General features: G+C 40.6%; 2 protein-coding genes across 3 annotated transcripts in view; one reads left to right on the top strand and one right to left on the bottom strand.

The window, feature by feature from the left end:
• Nucleotides 1-2,610, top strand: part of LOC115658214 (multidrug resistance-associated protein 6-like) — a 57,519-nt gene extending 54,909 nt beyond the window's left edge. Inside the window, exons 30-32 of one of the 2 annotated variants that reach the window (XR_004002207.1) lie at nt 291-485; nt 1,022-2,101; nt 2,393-2,610. Coding sequence is in view for 1 of the 2 variants with exons in the window: in XM_030576718.1 (XP_030432578.1) it covers nt 291-485; nt 1,022-1,130 (304 nt within the window). In the remaining variant the exon portion in view is untranslated. Of the gene's footprint in view, nt 1-290; nt 486-1,021 lie in introns of both variants that reach the window. The other variant, XM_030576718.1, reaches the window with a different exon arrangement.
• A 9,236-nt stretch (nt 2,611-11,846) lies between these two features.
• Nucleotides 11,847-23,109, bottom strand: part of ABCC1 (ATP binding cassette subfamily C member 1) — a 99,273-nt gene continuing 88,010 nt past the window's right edge. The window contains 9 exon segments of the mRNA XM_030577122.1: nt 11,847-13,109; nt 13,891-14,085; nt 14,958-15,124; nt 16,442-16,600; nt 17,563-17,709; nt 19,315-19,416; nt 20,038-20,164; nt 20,623-20,822; nt 21,925-22,235. Coding sequence (XP_030432982.1) covers nt 13,001-13,109; nt 13,891-14,085; nt 14,958-15,124; nt 16,442-16,600; nt 17,563-17,709; nt 19,315-19,416; nt 20,038-20,164; nt 20,623-20,822; nt 21,925-22,235 — 1,517 coding nt within the window. The 3' untranslated portion in view covers nt 11,847-13,000.

Genomic DNA, 23,109 nt, shown 5'->3' with positions numbered 1-23,109 from the left:
ACCAGATCTGTTCTCTCAGACGATGCTAGTAGTATGGTGTCTACACGTGTTGCACATCTGGCCCCTCGCTCTTGTCCCCAGAAACAGACCAGGTGCACTCCTAACATTCCCAGCCTCCTGCCTCGCTGGGGAAAGGCCATCAGCTGCTGTGCTGCTTTCAGACTCATCATTGCTTTGAGCAGAGGGTTGCCTTAGAAGTCTCCTCCAACCCTAATCTTCTATGATTCTATGATTAAACCCAAGGAAAAGCAACAGCCTGTTTGTTCACCAACTGCCCTTCTTGCTTTCAGTGTTGGTCAGAAGCAGCTTGTTTGTTTGGCCAGGGCACTCCTGCGGAAAGCCCAGATCCTGGTGCTAGATGAGGCCACTGCAGCAGTGGATCTGGAAACTGATCTTCAGATTCAATCAACCATAAGGACTCAGTTCAAAGAGTGGACCGTGTTAACAATAGCTCACCGTATAAACACCATCCTAGATTACGACAGGTAACCTTTCATTGGTGTATTTGTTCACATTCATTTTCACAAGGACAGCAGAAGACGGAGGCAGGCTTTATAAACTGGACAGACCCCATAGCATTTTAGAGAGTGACATCTCCTTGGAACCATTTAGGTCTCATTTCTGTCTATTTCTTGTTTACCCCACTCAAGATTCCGCCTTAGAATGGGCCTTCTCACCATTAATCCTGGTTAATCAGAGGGAAAATGAGATCTGTGTCCATCTCATGCTCTATATAGCCCTTTTTTGTCCACTCACAGATAAATCATTACTGCTGAATATCTCCTCACTGGAGCTTCTCTCCCCTGCTCAGATACAGCTCAGTGGTTTGGAGTTAAACCAAAGAATTAAAGACCAGATTTACTCCATTCCTAGTCTCCCCAAGGGAGTATCCCATAAGTAGTAGCTCTCTTCAGAGGGGTTGAACTGAGGCAGGCTCTAATAATCGTAGCTTAGATATTGTTTGAGTTCAGTGCGACTGTGGTATATCCTAGTTCTTACATTTCTTTTTTAATATTCACAGGATTTTGGTCTTGGAAAACGGTCTGGTTGCTGAATTTGATTCTCCAGAGAAATTAATAGCTCAGAAGGGACTATTCTACAGACTGGTTGAAGAATCAGGCTGTGTCTGATTGTCACCCAAGGAAGATACCAGCCCCATCTGAGAGAACAGATCTGTTCTTAATTCAGCTACATCGGTTTGGCTAGAAAATGCCTGATACTTATTCAAATCTTATTTGAAACTGAGCTTCAAACTACACTGGATATGTGAAGGGAAACTGCCTTGGTGTATTTGGAAAATGATACATGTATGCCTGTGTATATCACATACTATAGCTGAGATGATGGCTACGGAGAATGAGTCTTGTATTCATGTTCAGTGATTAGAATATATTAAATTATGGTTGCAACTGAATGTTAGTTACTGAGTTTGTGGTCACTCTCTTGACGGAGTGATGACCACTGTATAAAGTTTTATGCAGCTCCAAATTAATTGGCTTCATTTTCAAAATGAAATACCAAAAACTCAGTTCTGTCCAGTTAATTAGATGAGCCCATTAGAAATCTGGAGTAAGGATAAAAAATACCTACTCACATCTTATGCAGTTATGGCAAAGTAACTGAGCTTTCCAATCAGCTCTGTTCAGAATATAAATAATGGTAAAATACACCTTGCAACATTTATGGGAGTGCTGTGGATATTCCTAGGAATGCCAAAGAAATCATATTAGACAGGTAATGTTCTAATCGACAGTGAATAGCATTTTAATTAGTAACAAATGAATACAAGTGTTTTCAATCCCACGCTCATTTTAATGAATATGTTAGTCATTTAAAAAATGTCCATAGTTACCCATAGATTCAGCTGCTCACCTAACACTCTCCCATATGAAATAAAAACTGATCTTTCACAACTGTAATTTTTTAATCTGTGCAGGTTTGTAGCCCAGTGAATCACAGAGGCAACCAGGCTTTTGAAAACAGAACAGATATTCTGACTGGTTTGGCCGATGCAGCAGGACAAAATACCACTAGGTCTCAAGAGTCTAAGTTGTAAGGAAAGGCTGAAAACGAAGGGACTTTGGGAAAAGGATTGATCATGGTGATGACACACCATTTTTTAGATAAATACAAGTGCCTGATTTTATGACCCCACTGATAATTTGAACCAAAAAACCCCACTACCTAGACATAAATAAGGAACTCAAATCTGTTGAACACAAAAGTTAAACAAAGTGTATAAAGCAGTTTATGTACTACTGAGATTTGATTGTGGCTTGCAGGTTGGGTGAAAAAGCAGGAAGGAAAGTTTGCCTAAGAAAGATGTCTCAGGCAAATAACTAAGAGATCTAGAGATTGAAAACTGAGTTGAGTTATTTTGTTTGTTTTCCAGCTTCAGAACAGATTTCTGTGCTGAGCACTATCTTGAATAGCTTCAGTGACCCAGGAATTACCAAAAGGATTTCACAAATGGAATGTTTCTTTAAAAGAAATAAAAAGGTTTAGTGTATTCCTGTGCTGAACCCCAGAACAGCCTAATTAACAGGAGCACAAAAATCTGGATTCTATGCATTGCTTATTTTTGCTTAACATTTAATAAACATAATAACATTTTAGACTCATTATCTTCCTTACAGGTTAATAAAGCTCTTTCAGAGCCTTGCAGTGTTACTATGACTATACTTCGGGAGCACAACCTGCAGTTATCATTTCAGCTTAAACAATTTTACTGAATATTTATTGCTCTGGAGATATGGCTGAAGTGTTACATTTCCTCTGATTACAGAGTAGTTTACAGGCAGGAGGGGTAGTTCAGTGGTTTGAACATTGGCCTGTTCAACCCAAGGTTGTGAGTTTCAATCCTTGAGGGGGCCATTTATGGATCTGGGGCAAAATCAGTACTTGGTCCTGCAAGCAGCAGTGCAGAAGTAAGGGTAGCACTGCCCTCTGCAATAAACATATGACCCCCCACAACTCCTTTTTTTGGGTCAGGTCCCCTACAATTACAACACCCATGAAATTTCAGATTTAAGTATCCAAAATAATGAAATGTATTTTAAAAATCCTGTGACCATGAAATTGACCAAAATGGACTGTGAATTTAGTAGGGTCCTAGTTATTATTCTTAATTATTCTTAATCTTACCAAGAAAGTCTGACATCTGCCTGACAGTTTGCTGGGCTGAAAATCATTTATATGCAGGTGCATAACTTCCATGATTGCTAGTAGCTGCTCTTAGCCTGTAACTAAGGGAAAGAGATCTCCTTAAGTTACAGCACGTAAGTACCTTCTGAGACACAGAGAAGCCAGTGAAGACCAAGAGAATGTCCCATCTTCTGTAGCAATCTCACCTGTTCAAACGAAAACAGTCAAAGGGGAAAATAAAAGCACAGCATGAAGAACAGGGTTTTTAGAGTAACAACAGGCTTTTACATTAACATACAATGCCTTTTACCCCCACAGGATTCCAAAGCCCCTTACAAACTATAACCTATTGATTGCATACTACCAGATTTGGGGTGAACAAGGGGAGGGCAGCCCGGCAGAACATCAGCTCAAAAGCAGAGCAAGGAAAGTTATTTTGTTTTTAACGAGGGCACTAGGTTGAAAGTATATTCTTCCAAAAAAATCCTACCATCATGCAAAAATAGACATCACACCCATTTTAAAATGTCTTTTGAAAGAGCCTGCATCCCTCCATGTCAACTACATGGCATTCAGACACCCTTTTGTGCTATCCAGTTGTTTCTCAGATATTTGTCCCCAAATTTTTGTGCTGCTGAAATAGGTTTTCAAAGATTTGGTTACAAAGCATGTGCTTAAGTTCAGTGGAACTACTCACATGCTCGAAGTCGATATGTTTAAAGTTAAGCAGGCGCGCAAGTGCTTTGCTGGATTGGGGCCATTGAGAACAGTTAAACAGAGCAGCTTCCCTCCTATTTAACTCTGATACCCACTGTCCACATCGAAGCCTTTATCCACCATATGCAAGAAAAATTCAGCCGGACACTTTAGGGAGACAAATGACTTGGAGGGAAAAGAATTGTGCCAGCAGGTTACATTATAGAAACCTCAAAAAGAAAATGGACTCGTAGCATTGTGAGCACCCATTGTACATGTATAAAACTTTTGTAAACTGCAGCGAAGTGCATGAGGGACTCAAACAATAGGGTTACGAAGGCTGTTTCTGTATCCAATATGCTGCTCTCTGCTATAGACGTGCACTGCAAACACAGCAAGAGAAATGTGTTCACAAAGAAAGAAATTCAGCAGCAGGAGGTAATAGCTTGGCCTTTGCCTTCTTAGCCCACTGTGCTCTTGCTCTGGCCAATGAAGTGCTTAAGGGGGTCAGGGAAAAACAATTGGCAGTGGCATAACTAGCTGACACTTCTTCATCCTTCGGGATAATGAATGACCCATGGATATCCACTGGATAGCTATGTAGCCTGTGCACAAAAGCATTAGCCTGACGTATGAAGAGTGCATTTAGGGTTGCTGCTTTGTTTTTTAAACTTTACCTCACAAGTTATTTTCCTGCCATCCTTGGTCATTATAAAAGCAGCAAGAAAGATTTCACTTTCTGGGGAGATTATAAATCTGATCTCCTCTGATGTGCAGAAACTGATGAATTCTTGTGGTGCCTTATAGATGCTCCAGCAGGTGAGGACAATCAATGTCTTTTTTCAAGATGCTGATTCTAGTGGTGGTGTCCTAATTTGTGTGCAGATGTATTCATCCTGCCTCCATGGGAATTGAGTTTTTAGGGATTGCTATGTAGGGGGTTTAAAATAGAGAGGTTGATCTTTCAGCTGGCTAGGGGTTTCTACTCAGAGAGAATATGGATTAATTCCAATCTCAGCTATAGGACCATTTAAATCCTGTGCTAAATGGCTGCATTAAGCCTAGCAGAGCTGTCCAAGTATTGATCTGCAACTAGAATTCCACCTGTTCAGCTTATTTCTGAAATAGGAGTTTTTCTGACAGAAATGACAGGTGAGACCAAAGCATACCATAATCGAACTGTTGCCGGCACCTAAGTGCCTAAAGCCAAGCAACAGCGGGGGGGGGGGGTCCGTCGCCCGGTGTGCCGCGCCAATAAACACACCAGGGTGGAGAAGCAAACCAAGTTTATTTGAGATCTCAGAGTGGTATAGGGAGACTAACGCCTCAAATCAAGCACGTTTAAAACAAGCAGTCTGTTCCTTTATATGCATGAGAACTTTTCTCGCTGACTAGCAATCCCCCGTTTCCCCTCCCTCTTCTGTCCAGCTGCAGCATTCTTTTCCTCACACACTTTTTTGTCTTCCCCCTCCCTCTTCTCCTTTCTGCTGCAGACACACGTATACTGTATCTAAAAGCGGCCTTGAAACTTGCTTTAATTTAGCTCCAGTGTATTACAGCAGGGAACTGGCTGTTACAATCAGAAAACTAACTGCTGACATTACATTTTACAGCTATTAACACATTAGGTTACACAAAGTGTTGAACATAGAGGAACAACGATTCACTGAAGCCTACCACAGGAGGGCTTCATTGACACTTGTGGTCTACCACCCTCCCGAGTTACCTAGGGTTATACTTGGTGACACCAACAAACCTGACCAATGAAATTCTTTCAGGGGTTAACTGACTTGTGTTTTATGTCTGGGAGATGACTTTTATGAAGAATGGATCTAACCATAAGAAAATATGAGTTGCTGCTGATAAAGCACTAGGGCAGGGGTCTCAAACATGTGGCATTTGGGCTGCATTTGGCCCACGGAGTTATTTCCTGCAGCTCGCCATAGGTGCCAACTCCACCAGTAGCCAAGCTCCCCATAACCCATCCCCCTCCCCCGAGCGCACCAGGTCCCCACTCCTCCTCCACCCTCCCAGTGCTTAGGATTTCCCAGGAGGAACCGGGGAGGAGCGGTGACGCAGTGTGCTCAGGAGAAGAGGCGGAGCCGGGGTAGGGATTTGGGGAATGGGTTGGAATGGGGGCAGGGAAGGGGTGGAAAGAAGTAGGACAGGCGTGGGGCCAGCTTTAACTGAAGTAATTCTAAAAGTAAATGTGTGTTTTGTCATTTGAGTGAGGTGCATTACTGAGTGTTTATATTTTATTAAAACCCCTCTTCACGTTACAGTTTTTAAAAAGTTAATACATTGACTTTTAATAGCACACTGTATTGCTCTTCATTTTTTACCATACTTCTGTATCATTGTATGAAAAAAAGGTGTCAGTGATGCAGCCCTTGAACCAGTGTACCTCATGTGGCCCTCGTGGTGATTTCAGATCCCTGCACTATGCTTAATATAGTCTAGAGAAGATACTCAGTTTTTAAGTACCATTTTTGGGATGGTATTTAACTGGGCTGAGGTCTTATCAACAATGGTGGATCCATATTTTATATGTGACACCTATATGCCAACTTTTTTCTTAATACAATTTCACAATATCAGTTTTCATAAATTGTACAAATATGGCTCCAATTCCTCACAGGGTGGGGACTGGCTCCTCGTGACCTGACACTCATCCCCACAAAAGATAAGTGTGATCAGTGTCTCCAAGCTTGAGAACTTGACTCAGTCTCAAAGTAAAACCTGTTTACTTCCTTTTCCTTAAAACAGAATTTCTTTTGTGACCTGCGTGACTTACATCCTCAAATACAGGCTGCAAAACAAGAGCACACGTATAGGGCCATGAATAGCGAGCTCTTCAGGTATTGAGCTCTGACTACTTTATACGAGATCTGTAAGAGGGAAAAGAGACCCCAACTGCACCCTTTGGCTTTTCTGGGTAATCTGCTTCATCAGCTTCTTTCTCCTGCTCTGCGGTAAGACACTTCATCTAGGCTACTGTTTAGTCAGGGGAATTAAACAAAGAAGAGGATCCCTTCAAAGCTGAACTACAGACTACCTCTTCGCTCATCACTCCAACCTGAGAATAGAGATCCGCAGACAGCCACTTGCCAAATGTTCCTAGGATGGAGGCAGGGTGTTCTCACTGCAATGTGGGGACAAAGGTATTCATGGGTCCCTGAAATTAGCTGTCACCACTGGCTCATCAGAACCCAAGTTTGTTTATACTCCTGTGTGGAATGTTTCACCCAAGTTCTATCTGGAACATCCCCTCAGACCAGCAAAGACCACTCTGAAGACATACACAAAATACTTGCATGTGTTTTAGGAAGTACAGAAAACAGGTCTCGATGCCATCCATTAACCCCAGTTCTAACCTAGTAGGGCAAGAATCAGTCAAAATGACTTCAGTGACTCTTAAAATGGTAGTGGCTGGCATCCTATTAGCACTGAACAGCTACATTCCCCCAACCCGGTTAGGCCAGTGGGTCCAAGAGCATGGCCTTTTATTTTTTATATTGTCCCATGTTGACAGGTCATTGAAACATGGAAGTGGTAAAAGGCCAGTTCTAATGAGAAATGCCATAGGAAAGTGCCCACCCAAAAGTAGGAAACATCTCACTATGGGACACCTTCAAAGGAGAACATGTATGGGATAGTTGGACAGCGTGCAAGAGCGATGGGAGCCAGCACCACGGGAGTAGCCAGGTCCCACCACAAGAGCTGCAGACTCCCCTGTGCCTAGCACAGACAAATGCAATTTTCCCCCCTTCTGTCCCAATGCACTTCATTCCATGGCAGAAGCTTACAGTCTAAGGCTGTGTCTACACTACCCCATAGTTTGGACTATGCGGGTGCGAATTGCAGTGTAAACCCAAGTAACTCCCCCACATGGATGCTGAGGGCACAAACTAAAAGGTTCACATAAATGTAATCCTGTCTGAAGAGGACAATGTGAACTAGGAACCTTTTAGTTCACACCCACAGTTACAGCCTAGCACTTGGGTGCACACTTCTATTCACACCCCCACAGTCCAGTCCACAGGACAGTGTAGACAAGCCTTAATTAAAATATTGAAGGGTTGAGACTGCTTTGCTTTCTCTACTCGGAAGTACACAGAAGGATTACATACAAAGGAAAACAGGGCAAGTCATTCCACATCCAAGTAACTTTGAAACATGGACTAGAATGAGCTACATACATAATAGATGAAGTAAAAGTCAACCCTCACTATGTGTAAGATTTCTATTAGCAATGCATCTTAAACTGTAACAAGGATTCAGTACAAAAGAAACTGTAACGGGACTTTATCAGATTCCTAACGCTTGTTGAAAGCCTGAAGTAACTTGCCAAACTATGGAATTAATTTTTCAACACTAAATACAAACAAAACTAACAAATGATTCAGAGAAAAATGTGGGTAAGCTACAAAGCCATCATAATGAATAGTAATTGCCATTCACTTACATGCAAAATGCTTTTGGATTCGTGTGCAGACAAGATCTGTAAGGATTTTTATTTTTCAAAGCTTGTCTTATTTCAGGCTTTCATCTGCCCTTTACTTGTTAGTTAACAAGACCTCTAAAAATAGCCAGAGCAAAGGCCTGCATTAACATGACCCTATCTCATATCATTCCTATACATTCACATATCGTGTGCGTCTGAAAGGTAAGAGTTTTCTTACTATAAACTTGCATTTAAGAGGCCATTGGTACTTAGTTCACAGAACACGTACTGTATTCCTTTAATTTTTTTAATCAACTGCATGTGAAACTACAAATTTCTCAGATGCATTGGAGATGGTCTGGTAGGAATCCTAAAGGTGAATGTACAGCTAGCATGGATGATCTGTGAGATTACAAAAAGTCAGAGTAGATGAACTGCTGATCCTTCGTGGCTTTAAATTCTATTAAATTAGTTAGGCCTAGAAATATGTTCCAAGAGCTTGTACTAAACAGATTGTTCCATTCCAAAAAGAGACCTTTACAACGCAACCTGAAAACCTCCTGCCTGACACATTAGCCCATCAATCCCTTCTAGCAAATCTCTGAAACGTGCCCGAAAGGTCTGATGCAAACTCCTTGGAGCTGTACGAGAAGCCAGTTCCAGAGGACAAGGCTCCTGCTCCCACTTTCAAATCAGGAGCACCCTCATTTGATCTCAGCTGTTAAAGCAGCGAATAAACAGTGGTTCGTACCCAGGAAGCAATATGATGATAGGGCTTTAGAGATTACAGTGTGTAATACTGCTTTGAGGTTGTGGAACACAGATAAGAGTACTAATATGCTATAATGAGAGTGTGTAAGCTCAGAAGGGTACTTGAATGCAGAATTCATGAATGACACATAGAAAAAAATGCCTTAAGTGAAGGCATAGAAAAAGTGTAGGGTGACCAGACAGTAAATGTGAAAAATAGAGACGGGGGTGGGGGGTAATAGGAGCCTATATAAGAAAAAGCCCCAAAAATCAGGACTGTCCCTATAAAATCACGACATCTGGTCACTCTATTTAAGTGCTACCCCCCACCTGTTGTGTCCCAATCCCAGCTCTGCAGAAGATGCCACCATGTTCTGCTGCAGTTGTGTGTATGAGAAGTCAAGGAATTAAGAAGCAAGATTATAAGGGATTTGACAGGGCAGCATGGAGCTGGAATTTTTTTTTTCTTATTACACTGCACAGGTGCTGTGAATTTGGGAGAGAGAAACTCAAAACAATAGGTTATATTGTAAACATTACTTCTATGTGGGTCATCTCACCCTTGGAGCAGCCAGTGCAGAAACATCTATGGGTCTTTTTATTGAGCTTCTCTTGTAGGTATGGATCCCAACCTCTAAGATATTAACTTCTGTTTTATTCAGTTTTTGGTTTGTCTTTTATCACTGCACAATACTGACTGACACTCCAGGTTCAGGTGGCAACTCATCCTCTAGATACTGCACTTCTCTTGATACGGTGACTTGTCTGCCTCAAAACATGGTTCCCCCTGCTCCCCACAAAAAGGGGGGATTATTGAGAGCTCCCAGCCCCATCAAAATGCACACCAATAGGAAAAATCCCCCTAGAAATGGAAAACCTTCCCCCCTCCAAGGAAGTTAGCATTAATAGCTTTACAACAAAGTTGGGCCTTTTAAGTACTGCATATCGGATTGTCTCTTCTTCCATGGAGCCAACAGGTCGTGCACAGGATCCAAACAACAAACAGAAGTGGCTGTAGTGGAATTTATATGCTGCCAGGAGAGAACAGAGTTGAGATTTGATGAGACTTTTACAAGGCAGCAGTCCCATAGGAGGAGACTAAACATGCTATGCATTACACAGGAAGAAAAGTTGGCAGGGGGTTTTTGGAATCAAGGGCACAGAATAAACGGTACTCTAATTCACCCCCTCCTGCCAGGACTGTGCCTGCTTACCAACCACCATCAAAAGGAAGAGGCAGTGAAGTGGGAAAATGTATCTTTCACCCAGGGCAGGCTTGCGCGTGCCACACAAAATATTCAGCAAACCCGAAAAAAGGGAAACAAGAGAAAGTTAGATATGACATGGGATGTAGCTATTTTTAAGTCATTTTTAATCAGTGCTGTATGATTCAACATTTACAACACTCCTTTCTAGTCATAATTAATATCAGGTCTGGAGTGCAAGACACTCCATTAGGTAACGAAGTCTTAAAGCGTGTGACGTCATTAGGTACTGCTGAGATGTAGGTACAAGAGAATTGACTTTGGAGAGGGAAAGGCGTAAGGAATAGTGCTTGCAATATGCTGATTTTATAACTCAGGCAGATAAGGAACAAGTTACAGACAGGGACCAGAAAGATTAAGGTGAAGGGCCTCTCCCACCAGTCAGACTTCACCTCTTTCATACCCTACAACTCTTGAACTTTGAGATATTTGTTATCTGGGGGTTTCCTGGATTCAGAAATTACTTCCAAATGGTACAGGGTTGCAGTTCTACTTAGATTTGGCACAGCCATTCCTCCCTCATGACAGATGGGCAAGCTGGGCCAAATCTGAGCGAATATTGCAGTGACCTTGCACATGAGGTGGCAACACCACTCATGTCTGGCCCAGCAGCCCCTCCATCATGACTAGTTATGCTACAACTACAGATTTCAGAGTGTGTTTAGAGTGTAATTCACCAACAGACCATGCAGGAGAACAGCTCCCCAGCTGTGGAGCAGGGAGGTCTGGTAAATATCCAGGAAAGTCCTTGAAGACTACACCTGGTGATCAATAACCACATCCCTTAATCTAAAAGTTGGCCCTTGGTAACCAGAAGAACCACCTTTATTTGCAAATGTTAAAATGTTATTTTCATGGAACAGCTACCCAGAGATTGCTGCTCTTTTCAGGAGGCGCTAAAATCATTTGGGCATCTTGGGCACTGCAAAGCATCTTTAGCACCCACATGTGAGAGCCAATCCTTTATACGTGCCACCTCTGAGACGCTCTCTCTGCTTATTTCCCATTATAGTACTGCCATAGTAACAGAGTTACCATGTAATCAGAGTACTATGATCTGCTTATCCAAAGCGCACACTTCCATATATTCCCCTCAAAACAGGCCTCAGAACAAGGCTGATTATTCTCATCTATCAATTCTTTAACTGGTGGTGATATTTTAGAGGCTTAGTTTTCAAGGCATGAACATCAACCTCCGATGCACCCACAGTTCTCCGGGCCTTAAACCCTTTGTCAATAATGGCGCAAACACTTTTGTCATTAAAAGATTACAAAGGAGTATAAAAATTGGGACAATCATTTTCAGACAAAGAAAGTTTACTCCAAGTTCTTCCATTATAGTCATTACAAAAAATACCAATGAAATTTTCAGTTTACTCAATTTTAAAGAATCATAATTTACAAAAAAATAAATAGCTTTTATTCTAAGAAAAGATACTTGTCTGGTTTTAAGGTCGGCAACATAAAACTCCCAACAGTCCACATTTCCAGAGTGGTAGCTATCTGGGTCCATCTGAACTCAAACTGCAGTCATTCAGCAATCTTTCTATTTAAAAAAAAAAAAAAGACTGTATGGAACTTTTCTTTTTCCTACTAAGCAAAAAACAGAAAACACTTGAGTTTCTTGGAACTAGACTCCACAGTGAATTAAGCTCTGTCAGGCTACTCTGGCATCCACACAGTAATAAAAATGTGTATATTTTGGGGAACAGTAAGAGCATTTTGCACAAGAGTTAAGAATTAGTAGCAGCAGCCGCCTCTAAAGAAGGTTTCGCTGTTTCCGTAGGGCTAACAGTCCTGGATGTGGCAGGGCTTCTGAATGAAATATGAGACAGTGAAATGCAATAATCAATAATACTACAATCAAATGATAACTGACTCTGAAGCCTTCAATCAGGTAAATCCTTACTCAGAAGAATAACCCTTCCCCCATTGGTACTTTTCACATAAGTAAGAACCATTGAATGAATAGAGTACAGAATTGGGTACTTAATATTGAAATACATTAATTTTTGCATTCAAGCAAGAGTTTGGTGTTATAGTGACTGTTTTGATGATGATTGTGCTTTTTCACATCAATGAGATGGACATTTCTGCAAACTTGCTGCTATAAAGTATAAACACATATGAAAACTTTAATGTGATGCATAAAAGTACTGACCACATACAATAAGTGCCAAGACAAGACCTGGTACAGGACAGTATTTCTTAAGGAATAAAAACATTGACTCATATTGCTGTTCCATAAAATGTCCTGAGTGCATCCCACAGCAGATAGCTCTTAAAATGGTAAATCTCAGCTGAACAAATAGGTAGCATTTTACAAAGATTTTTCAAACAAAAGGACCTTCAGAACATAAGCAACTCAAAACAAAGGATTTTTCTTGCTTTCAGAAGACAAACATTTTTGGACTGCAGTTTCATCTTTTGCCTCAAATCTATCAAACAGGTCTAAGTTTGGTCTTTAGCATAGTACATTCAGAACTTCTACTTCTTGCAAAATATATCTTTAAGGAAAAAAAGACATTGCATTTATGTAACTTTTATCTTCATGTTAAACTTCGATTTTTCCAGGTCTGAGGTGGAAGCATTTGGTTTGAGTAGCAGAACAAAGGAAGTCAAAATTCTCAAAATTCTCTCAATGTATATAGTCAGTCAATTTCCACCCCTCTTCCCCACTCGTACAAGCTAAGTTCTTGTATTATACCAAGCCAGAATCTTTGGCCATACTATAGAAAATGCCTTTCTTCTGAAGTAGATTGGCTGGGGAATCACACTCCACAATTTCGCCTTTATCAAGGACTATAACTCTAAAACAAGAAAAGAAAAAATGGTCAAAATACTGACTTTTCTGGAATTTTAGCAATCTTAGCATAATATCTCATAGCCACCAGGAAATAATGCAGGTGGTTTGCAAAAGCTTTCATAAAAGGCAACATTTGTCCCCAACCTCACTAATCCTATCGCAGATATACTAATTTACTCTGTGCTTAGACTGCCTAAGCAAAGCAACAGTGTTACTGTAACATTAAGGCCATGAAAGCAAGCACTAAAGTCAGGAAACCCAGCATTCAGAGTCAAAATGTTACCCCAACTCCCTGACAGCTGGGAGAAAAATACTGCTAATGCCCCCAAGAGGGAGCACCAACTAAATGGGGGGGGGGGGCTTCCGCTGCATGAATGGCTGGAGTGCCTGAATTAGTACTGGTTGACTGTTAACAGAAGTGCTGAACCCCTGCAAGTTTGTTGGGGGTATAATGCCCATTTCTCCTGCTTTGTCACATCAACAGTGTGACTCCCAAGTCCAATTACAGGAGTCACAGAAAAAGTGGAAGAGTAAAACACCTGAGTCAGGCGCTTATCAAGTTTTGATTCCTTCCCCCACTCAGAGAAAGAGAGAACATTATGAATCTATGTTTCAATTGTAAGAACAAGTGCTGCCATCAGCCACATCTGTGCAAGTATGTTGTGGACGATGGGGTTGCACAACCATAACCAAGGACAGAACTTGACCCTCAGCATGCTTACACTGGTGATAAAGATAAGGACACTAAAGACCATTTTCCCTTTGCAACAGTTGCATCACTTTACCTTTCATAGTCCATAATAGTGTTTAGACGATGTGCTATAGTTAAAACAGTGCAGTCTTCAAATTGAGTCCTTATTGTTGACTGTATAAGGTCATCAGTTTCAAGATCAACAGCAGCTGTAGCTTCATCCAAAACCAAGATTTTGGACTTTCGAAGTAGAGCCCGAGCAAGGCACACCAGCTGACGCTGTCCAACACTTTGTAAAAAAAAACCAAAAAAGTTAACTGTAAGAAGAAACTTGTATTTTGTTTCACATCCTAATTTTGTTACCTGCACAATCTTGTGTGAATTTTAGGTGCTAAGAGTCTAGCAAGCTTTAGATATGGAATTAACTTCTAATTCTGTGATTTCTTCTCTATAAAAAGAGGGTGTCTTACTACAGCTTCTTAATGGTAACACATTTTTTTAAAGAGCTTTCCTTTTTAGGAAGATAAACATTACAAATGCTTTCCTCGTAAGTACACCAGACTATAGCATTTAAACAGTGCAGACTGTAGCAAAGTTTTGTATTTGAACTGGTTTGGTGGCCAATTTATACTCGGTAGATTGAATGTGTTTATTTAGGATTAGTATTGCACTTGTATTACAGCTGCATTATGAAACCTGCATTTGTTAGGTACAATTTTCTCTCCAAATTATAAGCAACTACAGCAGCCTGAAATTAACCATATATTTCCCTAAGATTGCCCAAGCCAATAAATATAAAACTTACTATTTCTTAAGTATGTACTTTCACTTACATGGCTTAAAGCTTAAAATATTTTCAAAAACACCAAATTGTCTCTTTTGGCAATTTCACATTACAATTTCTCTGTTTCCCCAAGATAATCAGGTCTTATGCAGTGAATACAAACTGCAACGTATATTTACATTGTTAGGTCTGAGATGGATTTTAAGGTTCAGGGATCTCATGTCTGTACTGCGCCAAATCACGTCACAAGTAGTAATATTGAACCTGTAGTCTGAGGTAAAGTGGGAGGAACATACAAGCTTATGTTTCTCATATGCTGTCAAAAGTTTTAGCTCCAACAGTAAATTTTAACTGAAAAATAAGGCATTTTACTGTACCTTAGATTCTCACCACCTTCAGAACACTCATGATTAAGTTTATCAGGAAGAGATGAAACAAAATTTTTCAAGTGAGCCAATTCCAAAGATGTCCAAATTTCTTCATCAGAGTATTTATCGAAAGGGTCAAGATTCATACGCAGAGAGCCAGAAAATAATACTGGATCCTAGTCAGAAAATAACATGCACTCAACACTTCAACATACAAAGAATATTGCCAATGTTCAAAAGAGATTTCATGTAAATGGCAAAGGAAACGGTATATTTTGTAAGCAACCTGAGGAATAATTATAGCAAAAGATCTTCTGATTTTAATTATTTTTAAATAAAAGGTGACTCGTTTCTTGCTTGGAAAATGCCTCAGACTAGTTGCAATACCAAAGAATATATAGAAACATCTTCAATTTAAATGCCAAACCATCTTTTTCAAATAAAATGGCATGTGAAAAACAAACTTCAAAATACACTCTCACAAGATTCAAAGTCCAAACCGGCTGCATCAGTAAATGCATCATGCCTACAATCTACTTATTCCATTTCCTCTTATGGCAATTAGTGATAGCGAAGCCGAAATCTAATATGGAATGATCAAAAAAGGGCAAAAGCAATATAATCCCAACGTCAAACCTATTACCCAGATCCGAGAGAGATGAATTGCAGAACACCTTTTGCAATTATTTAAATCCAGTTCCTTCTTGCATTATTATAAATAAGCAGAAAAGCTTGTAGACTAAAAGCTAGTAACTTATCAACCCAATAGTTTTGAAAACTGAATTCAAAGACATTTGACCACCAAGCCTAGGGTGAGGAAGTGACTCAGTCATGTGGCAATTTGATAAACAGACATCAATCCCAAAATAATAACATGATCTTAAGCTCTCAAAACTGGAGTGCCCTGTGCCATATCCCCATATGATTAATGTTGTTTCTTACTGTTCCTAAACATAAGTGAACCACAGAGACCAGATTTGATCTGCCAAGTTATTGTCAAAACAGAGTGAAATTTATTGAGTCTTAGTGTAATTCTAGTGAGACGTCTCCACCCTGTAATATGCAGTCTATATATGCCCTCTATTGGTCCAGAAAAGCTAGAGCCTCCTAAACCCACTAAGGTCCACATGATGCCAGCTGCACTACCTGGTCAGACCTCTGCACTCATGTTGAGTAATTTGCAGCATCAGGACCTAGGTGACTACTGAAAATCTATTATAAAAAGAGTTAACTAAATGAGTTTGTAATTTCAGAAGGCCCTGGATCCTGCCTTCATGGCAGCCAACCAATTCAGATCCAAGTGGGAAATATGCCTAAGCCAGCACAGAAGTCTGATCCAAAGTCAACTGAAGACAATGGAAAGAGTCCCATTGACTCCACTGTGTGCTGAATCAGACCCTAATAAAGTATATTAATAAAGCATGCATCCAGCTGATTAAAGCCCAATAGCCTTTAGAAATCAGTTATGGTATTGGCAGGAACTTTGCACCTACCTGGGGAATAATGGTGATCTTGAACCGCAGGTCATGGAGCCCTATTTTTGCAACATTAACTCCATCAATAATAATCTCTCCCTCTGCTGATTCATTGATTCGAAATAAACCCAGAGTAAGGGAGGATTTTCCAGCACCTGTTCTTCCAACTATTCCCACCTATTAGAAGGCACACAGAAAGAAGTTATCATTTAATAATTCTGGGGAAAGGATAAAGTCAAAGTGTCACCGAGAATCTCCTGAAGTGGACAGAGTTTCAAACCTAATACATACATCTACCCAGTGCAAAGTAACTACGTTAAGAAAATGAAGAACTAAGTTGGTACAAGCAACAGAAAATGAAAATATCCTTCAAACAGCACATCAAAACTCCAATGCACCTGGAAAAGCTTTGGGACTTTTCTGGACAGGAAAATAGAATTGTGGTGAAAATGTGAAGTAGAGAAGTGCTGACAAAGTTCAGATCACACCTGTTCCTTTCTTTTGTATGTGTTTTATAGTTACAGTTGTGGAGCTATAGGTTTTGATCTTGTTTTTCCACCTGAATTTAGGATACAATTGTGTTCATAAACATAATACTCAGTTGCATGTCTGATTAGGAAGTTATAAAAACATGTGCTTTTTTTGTATTTGTGCTTGTATGGTTATATGTATATAAACTGCCTTGTATTTTATTTTTAAATAAAATAGTATACTAACCTACATAAAAAAGGATGCACAAGTCAGAAAAATGTGGTTTTTAGCAGTAAGTGAAATTTGAACTTCCCCCATAAATTTGCCATTTCATTTTGCTTGTGTTGAATAAAAAAGGAAATTGGTTAAGGTCACATATTCTCCAATACACTCGTTTGTATTTTTACACCAAAAGAGCAAAACGCTCAGGAAAATAGTGAGCACATGTAACCCACAACACACAGCAGGGGTCGTCCCACTCTAGCTGGCAGCTGTAGTGGGCTCTTAAAGACCAGCCACTAAAGGACTTATTCTTTTATCTCTGATGGTAGAACCTCATCCTTTTAGTGCTGAAAGTCTCAGGGCTCAAACCCCTTTGTCAGCTGAAGCATGCAGTTGGTAGCTTATAAAATGAAGTGCGCGTATAAACAGCGAGCCATGTTACTTACCTTCTCTCCTCCGTTTATAGTAACGTTTATGTTTTTCAGAACTAAATCCAAGTCCTCACGGTAACGTAAGCCATAGCCTCTGAACTCCACTTGGCCTTCATGAGGCCAGTTGTTTGGTGGAGCAGTTTGCTCAATACACCAGGGAGCCTGAAAGAACAATCGCCCAGCCATTCAGCTAGATCATTATTAAACAGATCTATTACCCTTTTTGATCTATCTGCCTGAGCAAACGAAGAAATAGCTCCAGCAGGGCTTGAATAAGGAAGAAGAGGCGGAAGTCTTTTTTCAAAAAGGGCTGTACTGGAAAATCAAAAAAGGGACAAATTCGGCTGCATTGAAGACAATGAGGTTACAAGGTATAATCAAGGGCAAGATTTGACTCAAAAGTTGTGAAAAAATTGCGTCTTGACTAAAACAAGCCTCACCTGCCCGAATAAGTCTCTCTACAATTGTTGATGTGAGAATGACAAACAGCAAATATTATGACAAACTGGTTATGCAACAGTTACACACTGTGGTGCTAACCCAGAGAGCTGGGTTTATAACTATAAGAAGCTTGCCTGAGACAGAACACACTGAACACTTTGCATGGTGGAAAAGAACGAGTTCTGACTCAGACTTTAGTGGGTGTGTAAACAGAACAGGGTTTTCACCCTAATCAGCAGTTATATTAAAGCAGAAATCCCAGTGGGTTCATTGCTAGAGCCAATTAAAATAATTCTTAAAATTAAGAAATTTTCCAATAGATTTTAGTTTGGAGGAACCACAAGCAGAAAGGAGTGAGGAGGAACTCATTGGTTTGTACCCCACCCTAGACATGACTCAGGCTGGGCTGGGTTTTGATTTGAGGGTTTGGGCTTCCTATGAACACATTGCTGAAAATAACGTGGGAGAAGAAGGTTAAGAGGAGAAACACACGACCAAAAGATGTTTACATGAGTCATCATCAGACTGAAAATGAATTTTGCATAACTCCATTTGTTAATTTGGTACGGACTAGACAGAAGACAAAGGGTTCCTACAAATTAAGTGCAAATAGCGATAGAGGAAACAAATGCTTTAAGTCAACGGTTCTTAACCTTGGGTGTACACACCCCCTGGGAGTGCGAGATGCCCTTTCTGGGGGTGTGAGATATGCCAGAATTTTTTAGAAGGTAAATCATCGAAAACACAAATTAAGCACAGGCATGTAAGTACAACTACTTTGTTTCATCTATGTATTTATTATTATACAGTTTTTAACTATTACTGTAATATACAAACAAAAATATATCTAGGTTTAAAGAACTGACCTACTTCAATGATTTTTGGTAAGGGGTGCGAGAATATATTTTGAGAACCAAAGGGATGCAGGCTGCAGTACAGATTAAGAACCACTGCTTTAAGTGAAGAAAAATACTTGCAAAGTTAACATTCTGCCACTAAGGGGCAATCTCAGCATTAAGTATGCAGAAAACAACTAGCTCTTAAAAAGCAAATTCCAAGTACAAGTATCTCTGAATTCCTTCGTCAGTAAGGGCTAAGCAAATCCAGCCCATTAGGGAATGGCAAAAGACACCTTAGCATACATTCTTTTGTTCAGAAACCAATACTACAGTCTAGCCAGTTAGAAGGCAGCTTTACTGATTTGAAGGAAAGTCCCCCTCCTGTCCCATTAGAAAGACAACGACTGTATAATGCAAGCCTGCAGCATTGGTTAACAGCAAGGAAGACCTTTAGACAGAAGTACAGAACCTACTAGCCACAATGTACCTCTTTCTCCATTTCAGAGTATTCTTGGACTCTTTCCACAGCGACAATGTTAGTTTCCAGCTCAGATGTCATGCGAACCAGCCAGTTTAAGTATGTTGTAACCTGCAAAAAGAATTCCTAAATGTAGCGTTTACAATACAAATGGACATCAACATATCAAAGAACACTTCGCATGCAATACCGAGATGAAAACCCAAAGTGCCATCTGCTCATTAAATGCAGCACTTGGCTTTACCTAGGATGGGATGAGCCACCTCCTACAATTATCAAATACAACTGGGACCAAGTTCCACCCTCAGATACACATGTGCAGTGGGAGCTATGTAAGTATAGAGCAGAACTTGGCCACTAGCATGACCCCTAAAGCAGCTCCCCATTTGTCCTGCTAGTCAGTGTGTCTCACCACAATTTCGTTTCATTGGTTCAAAAGATTTCTCCTTACAGCCCCTCCCACTTAGGAAAGCCCTTTATCACCCCACCCCACTCTAAACCTCTTTTCAAATCTCATCTGTAAACATTTTCCCTATCACATGTTCCGCAAATTAGTTCTCTCTCCAAGACTTGTTTAGTTTCATGAAGTATTTGGGGAGTCAGTTTGTAGTGACAAAGTCTATTTATGACTATAGTTGACAGGTCAATTCTCAACTCTAATTCCATTACAGATTTCTATCCTGATACTGGGATGTGGTCTTAAAGTGCAGAAAGATTTCTGAAGTATATTACCTGCAATGAATAGGACACTGAGAGTCCAACTAATCCAGGGCTGAGGCTGTGGCGAGCAATCACTGCAAACAGTGCTGCAAAGAGGACTATGCAGTTCCCGACACATTCCAGCCGGATAGCCAGCCACCTGTAAGACACAGACAAGTGATTCAATTTTCCAGCAATATCTGATTAAACAAACAAAAATTCAGGGTGAACATGCTTAAATTCTCATCTGTTTTGTTTTTTTAAAATATATAGTTATACTGAGGCATTTACATCTACTCATCCCCTTCTTTGCCAGTGACATGGGAACTGACACATTTGGAGCAATCTGATCATTTCCAGAAGCATGGGGTGCGGAAGCACATGAAACTAACTGTTAGGGGCAGAAAATCCTGTTTTAACCTTGAACGTGTTGGTTCTCAGGTACCCAACACAGCCACAGTTCAGCTAAATGAACAATGTGTAGAGAGAGTGAAGGAGGAGCAAAACCTTCTCTGAAATCAAGGGGTTGTACCTGGGCAATGGAGCGAGGACTGCAGATCTGCACCCTCCCTATGCCACTGCTTTCCATGTGCTGACCCAACACTCACGCCCATCTACCTGTTTGCAACTATGCTGGGAAAGTACGCTTTCTGATTTTCATCCACTTTTAAGTCGCTCTGCAGTTTGAAACGCGTCTGCTCCTCAAAGGCTCGAATGACACTGACACCCAAGAGGGTCTCATTAAAGTGAGAATATACTGGAGAGCGGCTGACAGATTCAAGACGTTTCAGCTGGCGAGAGGTGGCCACATAAAATCTCTGGAAATCAAGTTGAGTAGAATACTATGAGTTCAAAGGTGCAGCACAGCCTGGACACGACTTCAACTATTATTAACAACTACAGGGAGCCAACTCTCACTCAGACTTTTACTCTGGATAAGAGTACTACACATCACTTAGAGAAATCCAGTTTGCTTTTATGAAAATTCATTGATTCGTGGATTTTAAAACCAGAAGAGACGGTATGATTATCTAGTCTGACTGTGTTTTTAAGAAGCATGGTAAAGACAGCATTGTGGGTGCTCCTGTTTATGATCTCCAAAAGGCTGAAGATCACATTTCTTCCCATCAGGAAGATGTATTTTCCCCTCAAATACCGGTCCTGAAAGCTCAGTCTGAGATCTTAGAGTCAAGCTGAGTTCTCTTTGGCTCAGGCACCACCACTGGGAAAAAAAGATCCCACAACCAGAACTTGGTGAACGAACGCATTGATACAGGAGCCAAAAAAGAGAAGCCAATTCCCTTTCCCAGGGCTGTATTGGCTCTGCAGGGATCACCAGAGTAAAGCAGTGAAGTCTTTTTTAGCCACTAAAGTAAGCAGACATGACAATACACACACGGAGCAGGACTGTAGCATAAAAAGGTTGCTGTCAATCCTATTCTCTCCCTCTTCTAGGCTCACTTTTCTGACTATACCTGCACTTTCTACATCTGTGCCTCTCCAAAGCACACTCATTGTTTGAATTATAGGAGTTTCTTTCCCCAATATTTGAGCTCTGAATGAAAAATACTCTGTGTAATGTACCTTAGATTCCTAAGGAGGTTTTCTTTAAGTTCAGTTATATTAAAATATTCTCATTACCTTCTGTGTAGTAGTTACAATTAAATGATCCATGATAGCAAAAATTATTCGTGGTTTGACACAGTGTCCTATTCAGATGGTCAAAGTAGAGAATGCTCAGCTACTGGAAATCCAGCAAGCTGACGGGAGTGCCAGGCACAGCGCACTTCATATAGTATCCATAAATGGTCAGTCAAACATGGACTCAAGTCACAATCACATTAAAATCTAAAACCGAAGTAACAAAAAGAGAGGAGAGAGAGAGTTTGGTGAGAGAGCTCAATGGCCAACGTTCCCTACCTGCACAAAGAAGTAGACAAGTCCCAGCGGTGGAATGACGATGGCAGCTATTGGCGTGGCCAAGAGAATGACGATGCAGGCCCCAATGACGTTAAACAATGAGCCCATGAACATTTTGATTATCTGAGGAATCACAGAGTCTATAGTGTCTATCTCTTTAGAGAACCGGTTCACTAAGTTCCCACTGGGTGTTCGTTCAAAAAAACTCATTGGAGACCTAAGGACATTGTGAAGCAGGTCAATGTGTAGGTGTCGTGAGGCAAATATTCCCCCTATTGACACAGCCATTGAGTAGCCAAACACAGCAATACCTGAAAGAAAAAACAGAGTTGACAAAATTTTTCCTCCCTGAGCAGAAACATTTTTCCCAATTATGATTACAAACAAAAAACAAACAATGAATTCTAAACCATAGTAAATTTACTCAACACAAATTCAAAATCAATCAATCCTCACTGAAGAAGGCAGATGGTGATCTGAACTAGTCTGACTGAGTGGTAAAAGAGTCTTCAATGAAAAAGGTACACTCATCTGAAGGAAGCGTTAGCCTTTCAACATGTGATTTCAGGGTATTTGGCACACATGGCCTACTTACACACTGCTCCACTTAAAAAAGCTGTTTATTTCTTGTTGCAAGACTGGACGTGTCAATTCTGAAGAGAAGCAGGATACTGTGTGTTTAATTTCAGGTCAGACAAACCCTAATTATACACAGAACAGAACTAACAGGCAGCAATTGTGCAAGCTTCTCCTGGACACTCTGTCAGCATGTCTGAATCCTGAGGTGGCAGGACCCATGTAGCAGTGAGAGGATAGCTTAGTAGGCCACATGGCTCAGGCAATCCTTGGCTGCTGCTCTAGAACTGCCAGTAAGGCTGCAAAAAAGATCAAAAGATGTGGTGGCAGCTCCTGACCACTGGGAACTGGATTGAGACTCAATTCATTTCATACAGGTTAAAGAGCCATCAGATGGCGGTAACTTTCAGTCATCACAGACCTGGGATGGATCTGAACCAGACACCCAGAGGCTAAAGATTCCAGATCCCATAACCATATGCATTCAAACACCATAGCTTTGTTTCTTACATTAAAAGAAAACCAAATTCACTAACTGAATAGTTTACTGCCATTATTTAAACCTTCGCATAAAAAGCAAAATAAAATTTATGGCAATAAAAGACTCCT

The sequence above is a fragment of the Gopherus evgoodei genome, chromosome 10, assembly GCF_007399415.2.
Source record: "Gopherus evgoodei ecotype Sinaloan lineage chromosome 10, rGopEvg1_v1.p, whole genome shotgun sequence".
Classification (NCBI taxonomy): Eukaryota; Metazoa; Chordata; order Testudines; family Testudinidae; genus Gopherus; species Gopherus evgoodei.
This window is presented reverse-complemented; position numbering and strand designations above follow the sequence as displayed.